This window comes from Saccopteryx leptura, chromosome 3 (assembly GCF_036850995.1).
Source record: "Saccopteryx leptura isolate mSacLep1 chromosome 3, mSacLep1_pri_phased_curated, whole genome shotgun sequence".
Lineage (NCBI taxonomy): Eukaryota > Metazoa > Chordata > Mammalia > Chiroptera > Emballonuridae > Saccopteryx > Saccopteryx leptura.
The window spans coordinates 87,321,605-87,337,955 of NC_089505.1; the positions used below are offsets into that span (position 1 = coordinate 87,321,605).

At 50.0% G+C, this 16,351-nt stretch overlaps 1 protein-coding gene across 1 annotated transcript in view; it reads right to left on the reverse strand.

Moving 5' to 3' along the window:
- Positions 1-16,351, reverse strand: part of DNAJC11 (DnaJ heat shock protein family (Hsp40) member C11) — a 57,197-nt gene that overhangs the window by 24,936 nt on the left and 15,910 nt on the right. The window contains exons 2-4 of the mRNA XM_066374920.1: positions 12,446-12,575; positions 8,404-8,477; positions 3,843-3,944 (exon numbers count right to left, since the gene is read on the reverse strand). Of these exons, the coding sequence (XP_066231017.1) occupies positions 3,843-3,944; positions 8,404-8,477; positions 12,446-12,575 (306 nt within the window). The remainder of the gene's footprint in view (positions 1-3,842; positions 3,945-8,403; positions 8,478-12,445; positions 12,576-16,351) is intronic.

The window sequence follows — 16,351 nt, forward strand, 5'->3', positions numbered from 1 at the left end:
GGCAGGGAGTATATATCAACCTCTTTAACAGAGAGGATAGTGGGATGGCCCAGGAAACCCTGTAACTATCTCCACGAAACTGTTACAGAACAGAATAAAAAAAGGAAGCAGGCCAGATTCTCAGAGAGAGACAATCAAGCCCCCCCACAGTCCTCAACCAAATGCTCCGCCTCCCCGGGCCTGGGCGCGAGCGGGGGAAGGCAGCAACCGCATCCTGCAGCGCTGCCCAAGTCCTCATCTGCAGAGTCTCAGAGCAGCTGCTGTCCACCGCAAGGTAAGGTGCATGGGCGTCACCAGAGAAGGAGCTGGAATTATCACTATGAAGACAATGGCACCTAGCAATTCTGCTCTATGACCTTGGTCTCTAAAAAGCGAGAGATGTAGATTGATTATGCCAACAGAGATCTTAAAGACTGGGGGGGGAGGTCTGATCAGAGTCCAGGCGCACAGTCCTGGGGGGTGGAGGAACCGTGCCATCTGCCCAGCCACAGCTCACTCCCCCGCACAGCTCAGTGTGCATGGCCCTGGAGACCCTAGCACCCCTTTCCAGCAGGAAATAGAGGAATTTATTCCCACATGCAAAGACAGAAATGAGAGGCAAGTAAACTAAGGACTCTGGGGACTTGGGGTCTTTCGACACCAAGCAGTGGGTCTTGTGGCAAACCTCCTGTGTCACACAGGGAGGAACTGAGCGAAGGCTGGAGAGGTGGCCTGGCCCAGGGTGCAGAACTGGAGCACAGGACCTGAACCTCATCCAGGGCTCGACCCCTGGTAGAATGCTCGACCTCACTGCCTCCAGCATGCGAGTGTGCATGCTTGTGTGCACATGCGTGTGTTCCACATTGGAGCCGGGGGTGAGGGGTACCCTCATCCATTCTAGGGCCCACAGTGCTAGCCAAAGCTCATTTCACACAAACCAAGACTTACAACGTGGCCGGCCACGAGAGGAGGCTCTGATTGTATTGTCACAGGGCCACTTGCGAATCCCAACTGATAGACCCCCACCAAACTCAGCCACTGCAGGCCAAGGAACTGCCTGACCAAGCCAAGTATTTCCCATGCAATGCTGAATGAGACACTAAAACAAAACTTAGTTCTCAACCTCACCTGGGCCTAGTATCACTCAGTATTATTTAACAGGTTTGCCCTTCTCTAATAATTCAGTATTTACTTCCTATTTGTTTTCAACCATTAACAACTAGGTGTGGTAGTCAGGACAGAGATCCTCATTTTATAAAGAAGAACACTACTCATCAGCCTGACCAGGCGGTGGTGCAGTGGATAGAGCGTCGGACTGGGACGCAGAGGACCCAGATTCGAAACCCTGAGGTCGCCGGCTTGAGCGCAGGCTCATCTGGTTTGAGCAAAGCTCACCAGCTTGGACCCAAGGTCACTGGCTTGAGCAAGGGGTTACTCAGTCTGCTGTAGCTCCCCCGGTCAAGGCAATCAGTGAACAACTAAGGAGCCGCAATGAAGAATTGATGCTTCTCATCTCTCTCTCTTCCTATCAGTCCCTATATGTCCCTCTCTCTGTCTCAAAAACAAAAAACAAATTAAAAAACACTACATATTAGTCAGATGGTTTGCTCTGTGTTGTGTGTCACTGACCCAGGGTCAGAATTTCTAACCTATGGTTTTCCCCACTTGACTTCTGCGTGTTCTTGGCACATGCATCCCTACTGAGAATTCCTGCCAACCGTCTCTTGTTGATGCAGATGGAGAGAAATCTCCATCCCGGTTTCAGATGGCAGGCAGTACCACAAATGTCGTCTCCTCTGCCAGACCCCACAGGCTGATTCTTTCTGGCGGTCTGTGGGGGATAGGCAGTGCTGAACCCGATGGTCATCAAAAGGGTCCTTCTCCCGATGGAGAGGGGTCACCATTTCTTCTCAGGATAAGAATGTTCTGAACCTTTCCGCTCATCTTGAAAATCAAAACCCTCAGAAGTGGAACAAAAGGCCCAGTTCAAAAGCTCTCCTCAATACACCGCAGAGCCAACATCTGGTTATCATCACGCAGTCCTGGCTGGGAAGTATCTTATTTCTCTGGAAGCAGTTTGTGAAGTATAAAGCACTGGGCTTTTACAGTATCTTGTACGCTGTGTGGAACGGTCATAGCTGCATTCCCTCATTGCCCAGAACGTGGCCCGGAGACACATTTCCACAGAATCCCCATGAGCACTCCCCGTGTACCCAGATGGCCGACTCTATCACAGGACACAGGCTCAGGCTACTGTGACGTGCTACCCTCGTCCCTGCTCCAAGTGCAGCAGGATTCCAGCTGGAAGAGCGAGGACCCCACGGCCACAGCTGCTCCGGCCAGGCTCCCTCCCATCTCCTCTGTCCCCACCTGCAGCTGCCGATGCTGACCTTTCAAACCAGCCCTGCCCCAGCACCAGCTCCAAGAGCCAAGAGGGAACTCTGGGGGAGTCTCAACTGCCCCGATTACCTCACACCCCAAGCTGGTTCCACCAGTGAAAGGCTCTCTACCTCCCTCTGACCAGAGACACTGCGCACTGCTGCAGCTTCGTCTGTTGAAGGGGAGGGTGGGTGGGAAGAAGAGGGTTGCCACCTATGAGTACACTCTGAAATGCAGGATTTGGGTCCTAGCTGGTTGGTTCAGTGGATAGAGCGTCAACCCAGCATGCAAACGTCCCAGGTTGGATTCCCAGTCAGAACACACAAGAGAAGCAACCATCTGCTTCTCTCCTCCTCCCTCTCTCCAGTCGGCAGCCAGTGACTTGAATGGTTCGAATATCGGCCTCAGGCACTGAGGATAGCTCAGTTGGTCCAAGTGCATCAGCCTCAGGTGCTAAAAACAGCTCAGCTGATTTGAGCATCAGCCCCAACGGGGGTTGCTTGGTGGATCTCGGTCGAGGTGCATGTGTGAGTCTGTCTCATTATTTCCCCTCCTCTCACTTAAAAAGAAAAATGTAGGATTCAAATAGTCGGAAATTCTAAATGTCCAGTCCATTAAATGCAGCAGGGTCTTCCACTTTCTAGAATGTACTGGATCAGAAGTCTGTATTTTCGTGCATCTGCTCTTCCTTTAGATTTCCAGGCTACCTGCCAGGCCAGCCTGGCCACACCAACAGAGCCCAGCTGCAGAGTCCTTGATCAAACATGGCGGATCAGGAACACCAGACCACATTCAACTAGCCACCCAGGACAACTGGCACCTCAGGCTGCCTGGACACCCTTCCTGCTACAGGGATGGGGCATGCACTCAGGGCAACTCATATCCCCTACAAACCAAAGGAGATGGATTCACATGCAGGACTGAAAAGTAACTCCTGGACCCAGGAGGGTCACTGATTACATGACTTGAACTCCACCAGGGACTTGATTGAGTTCGAGTCCAAGAGGGTCACCTCATCACTGCCTGGTGACAGTGTTTGTGGCACCACTGGGATGAGGAGCACAGGCCCCCTGCTGAAAGCAGTTTGCAATGCCCTACACCTCTGCCTCACCCGGTTCCCCATGCCCTGCCCAGTGCCAGGCGTCCTGGTGCCTCCGTGTGTGCTCTGCGCTGTCCCTTCCTGACACAGTTCTCTCACTGATTTCCACAAGCAAGGCTTTGGGCAGGAGGACCCCAGAAAACGTCTGAAAGTGAGCCTGCGTTTCTGCTCGGGGACTCTCCCTGGTTGCTTGGGACTCTCCCTGGCTTCTGGGAAACTGCCTGACCGGTTTTGTCTTCCCTTCACGTGGTTCATTTCTGCATGCCACCACTTTTTAGGCCAGCAGCACCTGACGACTCTGACCCGCCCCCCCAGATGGCAGCCCCGCCCCCGTTCTAACCCCGCCCCGCTGCAGCCCCGCCCCCGCAGGCAGGTTGCGGCTCACCTTGGGGTTGGTTCGCTGCTGCAGCCGCCTCTCCTCCCGCTCTCTCTGCAGCCGCTCAAACTCCTCCCGGATTTCCGCAGGAGTTCTCCTCCTTTCCACAACCTGCGGGCAGAACGGAGGGGAGAACGCAGTTAAAGACCCAGGAGGTGGGAGGTGAGGAAATCCCACACAGAGCTGATGTCCTTAACGTGGTGTACACACGTGGCCTGGGACTCTGGGAGATGTCAGTGAGACCAGGCCAGTGTGGACAGAGGAGCCCCCCAGGCCCTGGGGGGCAGAGGCGTGGTTCACCTCGCAAAGCCTCTCAGCCCTGCGCCCTGGCCGCCCCCAAGGTCAGCGTCTCCAGAGAAACCTAAGCACTGTTTCCCTCATTTTAGTAGCCTGTCTCTGAGGCCGCAGGAATCTTACAGAGAAAACATCACCTCAGGTCTCACAGTTTAAATTTCTAAGTGAAAAACACTATTCCAACTGTCCAGGAACAAAAGGAAAGTCCTCACCGGCCTGAGAGCCACTACTGCGCTGTGACCTCAGCGAACACCCTGAGCCACTCAGCTGAGATGGCACTCTCGCTCTGCCCGCTTGCACCCGCAGCGCGGGAATGCGCGGCTGCACACAGTATGCTCTCCTCCCCAGTTGCCCAGCTTGGACAGAAAGCAAGATCCAGTTTCGCAAAGTTTGCTTTATCTCTCGCTCTGTCGGCCTCTCCCTCTGTCAACAGAACATAAAAATAAAGAGCTCCAGGGAGACGTGGTCAACCATTCCATTTTACCTTGAAGATCAACAAAGACCAAGAAGAGGATTCAGAATCCTTTAAATATTGCTCATGGCCCTTAAGCTGCAATTCGGTGGACCCGAGACTGTGGAACCACAATGTATTGGGATGCCATCAGTGGTGACCTGGGACTCACCACTAAGGACAAGGAGGGCCTGGACGGGAAGTGCGCCGTGCGTGGGCCCACAGTGGCCGGGCTGTTCTCCCTGCTTGAAAGGTTGCATCCTGAATGTTCTAGTCAGGAGGACACTAGTGTTAAGAATGCTGATTAGACAGTAACACAGACTTCTAATAGCTAAAAACGACTTTCTCTCTGCCATAGTCCATGATAAGTTAAAGAGGCAAATACCGTGAAGGTGTCAAGTCACTCATTTCTAGTTGTATTTTACATAAAGTTTTGTAAATAGTTGGTGCATAATCAAAGCGAACAGTAAAGTTAAAGTGCGGCCTGTCCAGCGCAAGAGGAACGTGTGGGGGGCAGGCTCCTCTGTGACCTGCACCCTCCCTTACCCAGAGCATCCCGACGAGAACAGGGGGCTGAGTCTGGGCACATCGCTGCTGCTCCATCTCAGTCGCTCTCAGAAACAAGCACCTAGGCACACAGCGCCTTACACTGTTACAGGTGATAAATGTTGTTCATCAACAGTGTACCAAACGCAGCCTGTGAATCTGCACACCTGCACTGTCCACCCTGCCGGGTCACCAGCCATCCCTGTGTGGGCCAGGGGGACAGACTGCCCTTGTGGAGGAGCACAACAGTGGTCTCTGAAAGCAAGGTGGCATGCTTGAGGCAGGATGAGAGCCAGGCTCCCTGGTATTCCTGTGACTCTGGACAACCACAGCTCTTTCTGCTCTAAGTGAGGGGACCACGCTACATAATGCCCGAGGTATTGTCTGATTTGGAAATTCTGTTCTAGCCAGTCAGCTTCTATATAAATTCAAAAAAACCACTGAGAACTTAGAACGGCTGCAGAGACAGCACAGGAAGTTGGGAGGCTGCGCCTCGCTTCCCATCCCCATCCCATATAACCCCGGGCGCTGTCACGTCGTCAAACCTAAGAGACCAACATCCTCACATTACCAACAGCCACACACGAGCTTTCTGGATTTTACTAGTTTTTCCACGAACTTCCCTTCAGTTCCCGAATCCCATCTAGGACCCAGGACAATGTTCAGTTATCGTGTCTCCTAGTGTCCTCCAATCTGCGAGAGTGTCTAAGTCCTTTGTTTTCGTGATCTTGAGTACAGGACAGCTCTTACTGCAGGCTGCTTTCTTAGACTGTCAGACCAGTGTCAGAGTCACAAGGAAAACCAAGTATGGGCAAAGGGCTGCAGACAACGTGGCCTATGGGGGCTCTGGGCTGGGACGCCCCTCTGCCCACAGTCTACCAGGTGAGCATGCTACCTGAGTGCTGTGGCTCCCACCGCACCCGCCAGCCATCACCAGAGCCGACCCTGTCAGAGCATCCCCAGCTCAGAGCTGGGTTTCCACCACTCTGCAGAAGAGACAGGGTTCCCTTTCAGCACGGGGATCGGCACAAACACCACAGACCAGCCTCGCGCACTAACACGGCCGGTTTCACAAGGTGGGAAAGTTTGAATCTAGTGAGTGTGGAACCCTGCCAGAGAATGACAGTCTCCTGAAGGCTAAAAAAAGAAAAAAGAGAGACTGAAAACAGGGTCAATACGCGATCTAATAAAGCTCCATTTCAGCTGCAGCGTCCACCAACAGAGAGGGGGCAAGCCCGCTGCTGGGATGGACGGGGTGACTGCTGCACCTGTGCGGGGCCCTGGCATCTCCGGCCCTGGGGTGACAGCGTCCTCTGCCCGCACAGACTGCCCGTGCATGCAGACGGACAGGCTGGTAAATGGGGAGGGAGCGGAGAACCCCACTAAATAGGCCGCCAGCGGGAGGCCCAAAGGAAGGAGGACACCAGTCCCAGAGGACACATGTGGGCGCAGTGAGGGCCTCTGTCCACCGTGCGACAACAGGCGTGGCTCTCCCCTCTGCCTCTCCAAGTATTATATATATCCTGGAGAGCCTCTTCTAAGTTCATAGTCTTCCCTAAGGCATGTCCCCCTCAATGAAGGTTCAGTTTCCGTGCAATTCGACCGTGAGAACTGGCTTTGCTTGTAGTAGTTTACTGAGAAATACAAATATGGACACTTATGCAGTCATCATCTGTGACTGCCTACCTGCGGCTGCAATCACTACTGTGTGTGTGGATTTGCTTTGTTTCTAATGGGGAGATAGTCTGGTTTGGCAAAAGGAACGCATGCAGTTTTTTGCCAGGAAGATGTCACGCACTGGCAGGGACGGTGCTGTCCTGGACGACATGCCCAGACCCCGATGTGGGCATGTACAATGGGCCTTGGCTTTCGAGCGGCCCTGACTGCTGCCAGGGGTAATGACAACCAGCCTGTGTCTGCAAGGACAGGAGGACACTTGACAGTGGTGTATAAAGTGCCAGCAGAGGTTCAGTACATGTAACAGGATTCCATTTTCTTTTTGGAAGAAAAACGCTAAGCTATTAGACTTCCCCACTAAACTAGGAGGCGCTCACGCGACATGAAGCCCGGCTATTTCTAGGGAGCCCAAGGCCCACCGGAGCCAGGTGGGGCACGTGCATGGGCAAGGGCCACATAGGACCACAGGGAGCGAGCTGGGCAACACAGGCCAGACGAAAGGGCAGAGGTGCCTCTGATTTAGTCGACTGTTGTCTCAGGGGACAAGGGGAATTCAGTTACAATGTTACTACATCTTCTGATTTTTAAAGTGAAGACAGAAAATGGGATTTTTATGCAGAAACTCCTAAGTTTTAAATGTCAGCAATTACAATTTTTATCAAGTGGGCAGCCAAACCATAGCTATGAATGTGGCCCACAGGGCATCAGCATGAAACAGCAGTGGACAGGGCACAAGGTCCATGTTTCACCTGTCTTCTTAGCTGAAGGCCTTCAGAGGTCTCCATGCTTGAATTAGAAGAGACAGGCACACAGGTTTGAGATTAAATACCAAAAGAACTTCAAGGGAAATCTTGTATGACGATGACAAAATAACTCAACGACAGTCAATTTAATGTTGACAGTTGCCCCAAAATTCTTGGACACCCTACATGTGGCTTACAGCAACTTGGAGTTTTACAGCTAATTTTCATCTTCATTTTTCAGATGATCACATGGAAATACAAAGCAGCCAAGTAACTCACCCACAGCCCAAACATCAGGACAGAATCCAAGAGATCAGAAGCTTCTGAACGTTAGGACTGTCTGTCCTCACAGAACGTGGCGGCCCAGGGCAACCTGTTCTGCAGGTACTTGCTACACACTGTTTCCTCACCACGTGTGACAACATTCTAACATTACAGCCCAGAGAGCTGGAAGGTTGAAACAATTCCATCCAGTAGTTCTCAACAGAACAGTTCCTGGATGCAGCCACACTCACAAGCAAGGTGGGGAGAAGCACAGACTCATGGGGGGAGGGAGGAAGTGTGGGCAGACAGAACTGCCTCTTGCAGACCCCCGCCGGCCTGCTAATCCTCGGTCCAGTGGTCCGGTCTATCTTCCCTCTTACATTTCCCCCAACAGCTTAGGAAACGGAGGACACGTCAGATAAGTGACTTGCCCGAGCCCAGACCTCCACCTCTTAAACCACAAGACGAGGCAAGGAGGGGACGCTACTGTCTTCACATACTCTCACCAATGCCCCCACAGGCTGCAGGTGCGAGGTGGCTGTTTGCAGACGTTCGAGGACCGTTCTGGGACAGCAGACAGACGCTCTCTCCTTACCTCCCATCCTTCCATGTCCAGTCCTCTCTTCCCATATATATCATAGATGGCCCGTGTCTGGGGGTCACTGAGCACTGCAAACAAAGATCGCACATGTTGACAAAGCACAAAATTCACCTTCCGGTCCCGAAAACTGTGTCTCAGTCAGGTCCAGTCCTGTCCAGCATGATCTGCCGGAAACCCTCCTCATTCCCTGTGCCCCTTTCCTCCTCACTGCTACTTGGGCCAGGGCGTGCCACAAGGCGGCCACAAGCGAGAAGTGTCAAATTCCCCTGTCTGAGCCCCTCTGAACAGCGAGGCTCAGCCTGTATTGCCAAAGGACAATTATTTTGAAAAGAAATTGGTAAGTTTCTACCACGGTCTATAAGGTACCTTGGTTTGAACAAGTTAATTCACATTTCTAAAGAAGGGTAATGTAAAATTAAGGACAGGCAGATACTAGAAAAATCTGGTTTATTCTTTACTTGGTAGAGTCTCACGAACTCCTAAGACAGCCTGTGTTTTTTCTTTACGCCTCTCTTCTTTATTTGTAAATCATTTTAAAAGAAACAAACACCTGTCACTCTGATGCTGGCCACAACACCTAAAGTCCATCAGAAAAAGATCTTTTGGGAGGCTGAGAGCTATTGGATGGAGATTCAAATCAAATCCAAACGTCAGTAATGCTGACTGTCATTAGCTCCCTCCTCCACTCTGCCAATTCCTGTCCCAGACCTTTGCATCTTGCTCCCCTGAGAGCCCCCATATATTTTTAGGCCTAATTAAAAAACGATGGAAACGAGTCTATCCGTATTCAGATCTAACGGGGAAGAAGGAAATGCTGAGCACTGGGAAACAGGGTGCCAAGCTTCTGGAATTAATCTCAGGGATTTAATAAGGATATCTGTTCGGTGGCTCCTGGCTGCCCCCCTCCTGGCTGAGCACTGGCCCGCCTGCTGCTAGAGCATTTTCACAGGTCCAGGAGGGTTTTCCTGTTGGCTCTTCTCCAGATCTCCAGAACAAGATAAACCAGCTATGCAGGTAATTTAGACAACAAGAGAATAAATAGCCCCCCCCCCTTTTTTTTAAAGAGAGAAAGTAAGGGGAGGAGTGGGAAGTATCAACCCATAGTAGTTGCTTCTCATATGCACCTTGATCGGGCAAGCCCAGGGTTTCAAACCAGTGATATCAGCATTCCAGGTCAATGCTTTATCCACTGTGCCACCACAGGTCAGGCAGAGCACAGCCATTTAGATAACAGCATCCAATAGAAGAAGGATGCTGTTAGGCTTGTAGTCCAGGCTTGTAGTCAGGACCACCACAGAAATGGCCTAAATCAAGTTAAATCTGGTAAAGACACAAACTAACTATACATATATCATCAGCTATGGTCTGAGTCTCATTGGCCATTAAAATCTCACTTTTTGATAAAACAAACTAAGTGAAGTACAGCGTATGTTTTTGTCTACAAAGAGAAGTTTTCACTTTGCAAAGAAACACATTATCTCATTTCTGTCTAATTAAGGAGCAAATCACCAAATGGCTCTGGACTAAATAACTTATTTTACTTGGTATACATCCTAAGAAGGATTTAAATTTTTGTGTGTGTGTGACAGAGACAGAGAAAGTCAGAGAGAGTGACAGACAGGAAGGGAGATGAGAAACATCAATTCTTTGTTGCGGTTCCTTAGTTGTTCATTGATGGCTTTCTCATGTGCCTTGACGGGGGGGGGGGGGGGGGGGGGGTGCAGCGCTACAGCAGACCCAGTGATCCCTTGCTAGAGCCAGTGACCTTGGGCTCAGGCTGGTGAGCCTTGCTCAAACCAGATGAGCCCGTGCTCAAGATGGCAACCTCGGGGGTCTCGAACCTGGGTCCTCCATATCCCAGTCCGACGCTCTATCCACTGTGCAACCGCTGGTCAGGTGAATGATTTAATATTTTTAAAATTTGTATCTTTAAAATTGTGGTAAAATATACACGACATAAAGTTGACCCTTTTAATCATTTTTTTTTCTTTTTTTTTTCTTTTCATTTTTCTGAAGCTGGAAACAGGGAGAGACAGTCTGACAGACTCCCGCATGCGCCCGACCGGGATCCACCCAGCACGCCCACCAGGGGCGACGCTCTGCCCACCAGGGGGCGATGCTCTGCCCATCCTGGGGGTCGCCATGTTGCGACCAGAGCCACTCTAGCGCCTGAGGCAGAGGCCACAGAGCCATCCCCAGCGCCCGGCCATTTTTGCTCCAATGGAGCCTTGGCTGCGGGAGGGGAAGAGAGAGACAGAGAGGAAAGTGCGGCGGAGGGGTGGAGAAGCAAATGGGCGCTTCTCCTGTGTGCCCTGGCCGGGAATCGAACCCGGGTCCTCCACACGCTAGGCCGATGCTCTACCGCTGAGCCAACCGGCCAGGGCTTAATCATTTTTTTTTTTTTTTTAATTTTTTACTTATTTATTTACTTTTTTAGATTTTTAATTATTCATTTTTATTAGAGAGAGAGGAAAGAGATAGAGAGAACAGGGGGAGGAGCAGGACATCAACTCCCATATGTGCCTTGACCAGGCAAGCCCAGGGTTTTGAACCGGTGACCTCAGCATTCCAGGCCCACGCTTTATCCACTGCGCCACCACAGGTCAGGCCGGCTTAATCATTTTTAAGTATACATTTCAGTGGCATTAAGTCAGGGGTCCCCAAACTTTTTACACAGGGGGCTAGTTCACTGTCCCTCAGACTGTTGGAGGGCCAGACTATAAAAAAAAACTATGAACAAATCCCTACGCACACTAAACATATCTTATTTTAAAGTAAAAAAAACAAAACGGAAACAAATACAATATTTAAAATAAAGAACAAGTAAATTTAAATCAACAAACTGACCAGTATTTCAATGGGAACTATGGGCCTGCTTTTGGCTAATGAGATGGTCAATGTGCTCCTCTCACTGACCACCAACGAAAGAGGTGCCCCTTCTGGAAGTGTGGCGGGGGCTGGATAAATGGCCTCAGGGGGCTGCATGCGGCCCGTGGGCCGTAGTTTGGGGACCCCTGTAATTAAGTTATTAACAATGGGCCCTGGCAGGTTGGCTCAGTGCTGGAACGTCAGCCAGGCATGTGGATGTCCCAGGTTTGATTCCTGGTCAGGGCACACAGGAGAAGAGACCATTGGCTTCTCCATCACTCCCCCTCTCACTTCTCTCTCTCTCACTCTTTCTCTTCCTCCTGCAGCCATGGCTCGATTGGAGCGAGTTGGCCCTGAGTGCTGAGAATGGTTCTATGGTCTTTGCCTCAGGTGCTAAAGGGTTTACTGAGCAACCGAGCAATGCTCTATCGCCTGCTAGTGGCTTGCTGGGTGGATCCTGGTTGGGGGGGTGGGGGAGTCTGGTTCTGCTTCCCCTCCTCTCACTAAATATAATAAAGAAATAAAGAAATAAAAGTTATCAACCATGTTGTGTAACCACCACCATTTCTAGAAATTTTCCATCATGATAGACAGGAACTGTACTACTAATGACTTCAATTATTTGGTAAACAAATGTATCACAAAGGATTCCTTCTGTAATAGGTAAGATGTTAGGTATGAAGACCTTTATTACTTGACTCCATTTCCTGTTGGCGGTGTTAACATCATTCCCCTTCTTTTGTTGGTAGCTCTCCCTCACTGAATGCCGCAGAGCCAATAACATCACTTTCAGATGAAAAAAATGTTCTTGTAGCTTCTCCCAAAGAACCAGAACAAAGACAGCTTGTCTGTAATGATCAGCCTTTTACCTCTAAGAGCTCCCTTTAGAAGACAACTAGTCAACGATTTAAAAGCCGAGCTTCCTCCCACAGTTCAGCTCCCGTTCTGTGGCTTCCCCTCTGCTCAAGCTTTCGACTGCCCAGACACATATTGATTTCCAAAGAAAATGCTTCCCTTTCAAAGGACCCTAACAGTAAAAAGGACTAAACTAACCACTTCTTTTATATACCTCTAAGGACTCTCTTTTGCTATCCTCTACAAATCAAGTCTCTCAAAAATCGAATGCCTGCTACCAGGGCATTTCTGCGAAGCCAAGGCCTCCACTGACCTTCATAAGCCTGGTGAACAAGGTTAAACAGTCGTTCCGCTTGTGATTTGAGCTCTGGGTCTCGGTGCTTGTCAGGGTGGTACAGCATACACAGCCTTCGGTAGGCAGCCTTCAGCTCTTCGGAGGAGGCCTGCGGAAGGAGAAATCCTGTTAGAGGACAATCAATGCTACTCAGATATTATCATCATCACTATCAGCCCTGGAACGGGAACCTGTCAGCCACTTGCCAATGTGTTTGCTCTCTCCACACAGGACATAATGAAGTTATGCTTTATTACTCCAATAAGCCTCTTTTCCCCACAGTTAATAAAGTGATCGATTACGTACATCGCTGGGAACTGCTGCTATCAGAAGGAAGGAAAGCCCACGTCTCTCTGCACTGGTTCCGTGGTCTGAGCCAAAACTAAAAATGTCATGTGCCTGCTTATTCTTTAACTGAGTTATTTGAAGTAAATCATGCCAAGGTACCCTCTGTAGGGAATCTGTTCAGAAAGAAAATCTATGTACCATTAGACAAAAATGCCATGCATTTAACCAGTTTTCTGTCAAAGGCATCTCAATGAATATTCATCCTTAAAAGTCAAAGACAAATAACTAGTACTGGCCGGTTAGCTCAGTTGGTTGGAGCATTGTCTTGATATACCAAGTTTGCGGATTCGATCCTCAGTCACGGCACATCCAAGAAGCAGCCAATGACTTCATGAATGGGTGAAACAACAAATCGATATTTCTTTCTCTTTCTTTCCTTTCCTCTCTAAAATCAATAAATGAAAAAATTAAAAACAAAATTGTAACACCAACACACGTCTAATTCAACCTCTGACTGAAAGCATCTCAAGAAGCAGATACAACTGTGTCACCATCCTATAGTTGGAACAAAAGCCCCTCAGCACAGAAGATCCCTCCCAACACACACAGCTCTCCAATTCTCCTAAGCAGGCAATGTGGGGGGCAGGCACCCTACTATGCGCACAGATGACAAGGAGTGCAATGCTTCAACCACACGGGAGGGATGGTGGGAGACAGGATCGTGACCACAGAAGTCCACATTCTACTTTGCCTGACTCACAGCCACCAGGGCGTTCTCAGAAAGACTTCCTCGGAGGCCAGGAACACTATCCCCTCCCTTTGGCTGGCCCCTGAGGTCTGTTTTTAGGAGGATTACGTGGGATTTTACATCTCCCTTCAGGACCACTTTGGTCTATCAGAGGTGATGTTGCTGAAGGATCAGCTCTATCCAGATGACCTGTCAGGTAGAAAACATTTTATTTCGGGAGGCAACCCCACCATTCTTACAACAGAAGCACATTTCTGGGTCATGGACAACATGCCACAGGGGCCTGAAAAACCAGCCATCTGGGGCAGAGGAACCAGAGCAGGTCACTGTGAGGATGTCAAGGACGGACGGTGCTCTAGGATCAGGTCCGGAACACGAATCCCCAAGGACAGCAGTCACAGAAACAGTCAGTCAAGGGATCAAGGTTATAAGGGAACATGTTAAAACTATATTTTTCTGCCTGACCAGGCGGTGGCACATGGGATAGAGCGTTGGACTGGGATGCCGAGGACCCAGGTTCGAGACCCCAAGGTCGCCAGCTTGAGTGCGGGCTCATCTGACTTGAGCAAAAAGCTCACCAGCAAGGTCGCTGGCTCAAGCAAGGGGTTGCTCGGTCTGCTGAAGGCCCGCGGTCAAGGCACATATGAGAAAGTAATCAATGAACAACTAAGGTGTTGCAACGAAAAATTGATGATTGATGCTTCTCGTCTCTCTCCGTTCCTGTCTGTTCCTATCTATCCCTCTCTCTTACTCTCTCTTTGTCCCTGAAAACAAAACAAAAACCTATATTTTTCTATAATTTCTACAATTTTCCTGTATCTTCCAATACCAGGACAACCGAGTTTTTCCACCAGTGAAAAAAGGCAAAACTTGACGGGACTTGAGCAAGATTTTTGACATGTCACGTAAAAATTTTATAATGAACTGAGTTACTCACATGTGAGAAAACCATGAAATGTGTGTAGGTTTACCAGTTTTTTTTAGTTTTTTTTTTTAGAGAGAGTCAGAGAGAGGGATAGATAGGGACAGACAGGAATGGAGAGAGATGAGAAGCATCAATCATCAGTTTTTCGCTGCGACACCTTAATTGTTCATTGATTGCTTTCTCATATGTGCCTTGACTGTGGGGCTACAGCAGACCGAGTAACCCCTTGCTCGAGCCAGCGACCTTGGGTCCAAGCTGGTGAGCTTTGTTTAAACCAGATGAGCCCTCACTCAACCTGGCAACCTCGGGGGTCTCGAGCCTGGGTCCTCCACATCCCAGTCCGACGCTCTATCCACTGCACCACCGCCTGGTCAGGCTTACCAGGAGTTTTAAACACAGAATCCTGAGAACTCTAAGAGGAAGACAAGAGGCCCTGGCCAGGTAGCTCAGTTGGTTAGAGCATCATCCTAATACATCCTGATGTGGGTTTGACCCCATCAGGGCAAGTACAAGAACCAACTAGTGAATGCATAAATAAGTGGAACAGCAAATCAACGTTTCTCTCTCCTTTCCCCTCTCTCTAAAATCAATTTTAAAAAAAAGAGGAAGAAGACAAATGTGACCAGAAAGACATGTCACAGTGTCCCCGAGAGGAGAGGCTGTGGGGGAGGCCTAGGTGCCTCTCAGGTCTGAGGGGGTAGAGAGTTGGGGGGATGACCCCTAAGAGCCTTTCTAAATTTATATGATTTGTTCCTCAGAAAAGGAACAGCTGGCCCTGAGCCACCCAGCTTGTCCTTCAAACCGGACGCTTAGACCAAGGCACATCTGCACGCATGGCGGTTCAGACTAGCAGCTTTGTGAAGGTTCCCATTCATCTTCCCTGGAAGAGGGACAAGGATCCTGGTGGGTCCCCCTCCGCCTGCAGGAATTAGGGGGACGCCTGCCCCGCTCAGGCCCTTGGCGTAGCCTACGGGAATTCCACTCCAGAGTAATTCCTTGTTGACTGCCGGCCTCCTTCCTCTCCATTTGGTCACCTGTGTCCTTGAGTCTGCGGTAACACACCGGCCTTCAGGCTGAGGGGTTAGGAATACAGACTTGAGAGTTAAGAGGTCTGTGTCTGGAGACTTCAAAGCTGACGGCTTTAGGCAAACGAGCTTTCTCACCCTTAGTTTTCTCAGTAAGGGGGCCCATCATGTTGCCAGGGATGGTGTGAGCAGATGAGATAACCCGGTGCTACACCTGTGGCCCAACGTGCAGCAGAGATGACAAACTGCTGCTCCTGCAACACCTTCCCTTTGCCTGCTCATCCTGAATCTGGGACAGCAAAACCCCTCTTCCCGACCTCCAGCACACACACAAGAGCTCCACCACGCCCTGCATGCAGGAGGAGAATTGCTCTGGCTAGTGTTCTCACAACTGCACTCTGATATGCCTTTGGCGGCAAGCACACCAAACAGGATGATGTGGAGGGCACTGCCCTGGTGCAAGGGTAACGGGAACATCCACAGGTGTCGCCGCCCATGTTGGTGATGATTCACTGAACTACATCCTTATGACATGTGTACTGGTCTCAAAGTATTGTTTCAATACAAATACAGGACTCCCCAGAAGAAACAGGCCTCCATGTCCCCCTGCGGTTCCCTTGTCTTCCTCTCACCACAGGTTTCTTCCCCTGCCAATGCGAATTAGGCAATGCGTTTCTTGTGAAGTAGGCAATGCATTTTTTTTGCCACATGTACCAAACCCCATTGCTTTAAGCAAACAGTTAACAATGCCAAGTAAAATACACCTTCTCCAGGTAGGTTTAGTTACGAGAGATGTAAAAGGGGCTTTGTTTTTTCCTAAAGAGTCATTACAAATTATTTTCTTTCTGCAATTTTTTTTTAGTTAAGTGAGAAGCAGGAGACAGACATACTTCCGCATG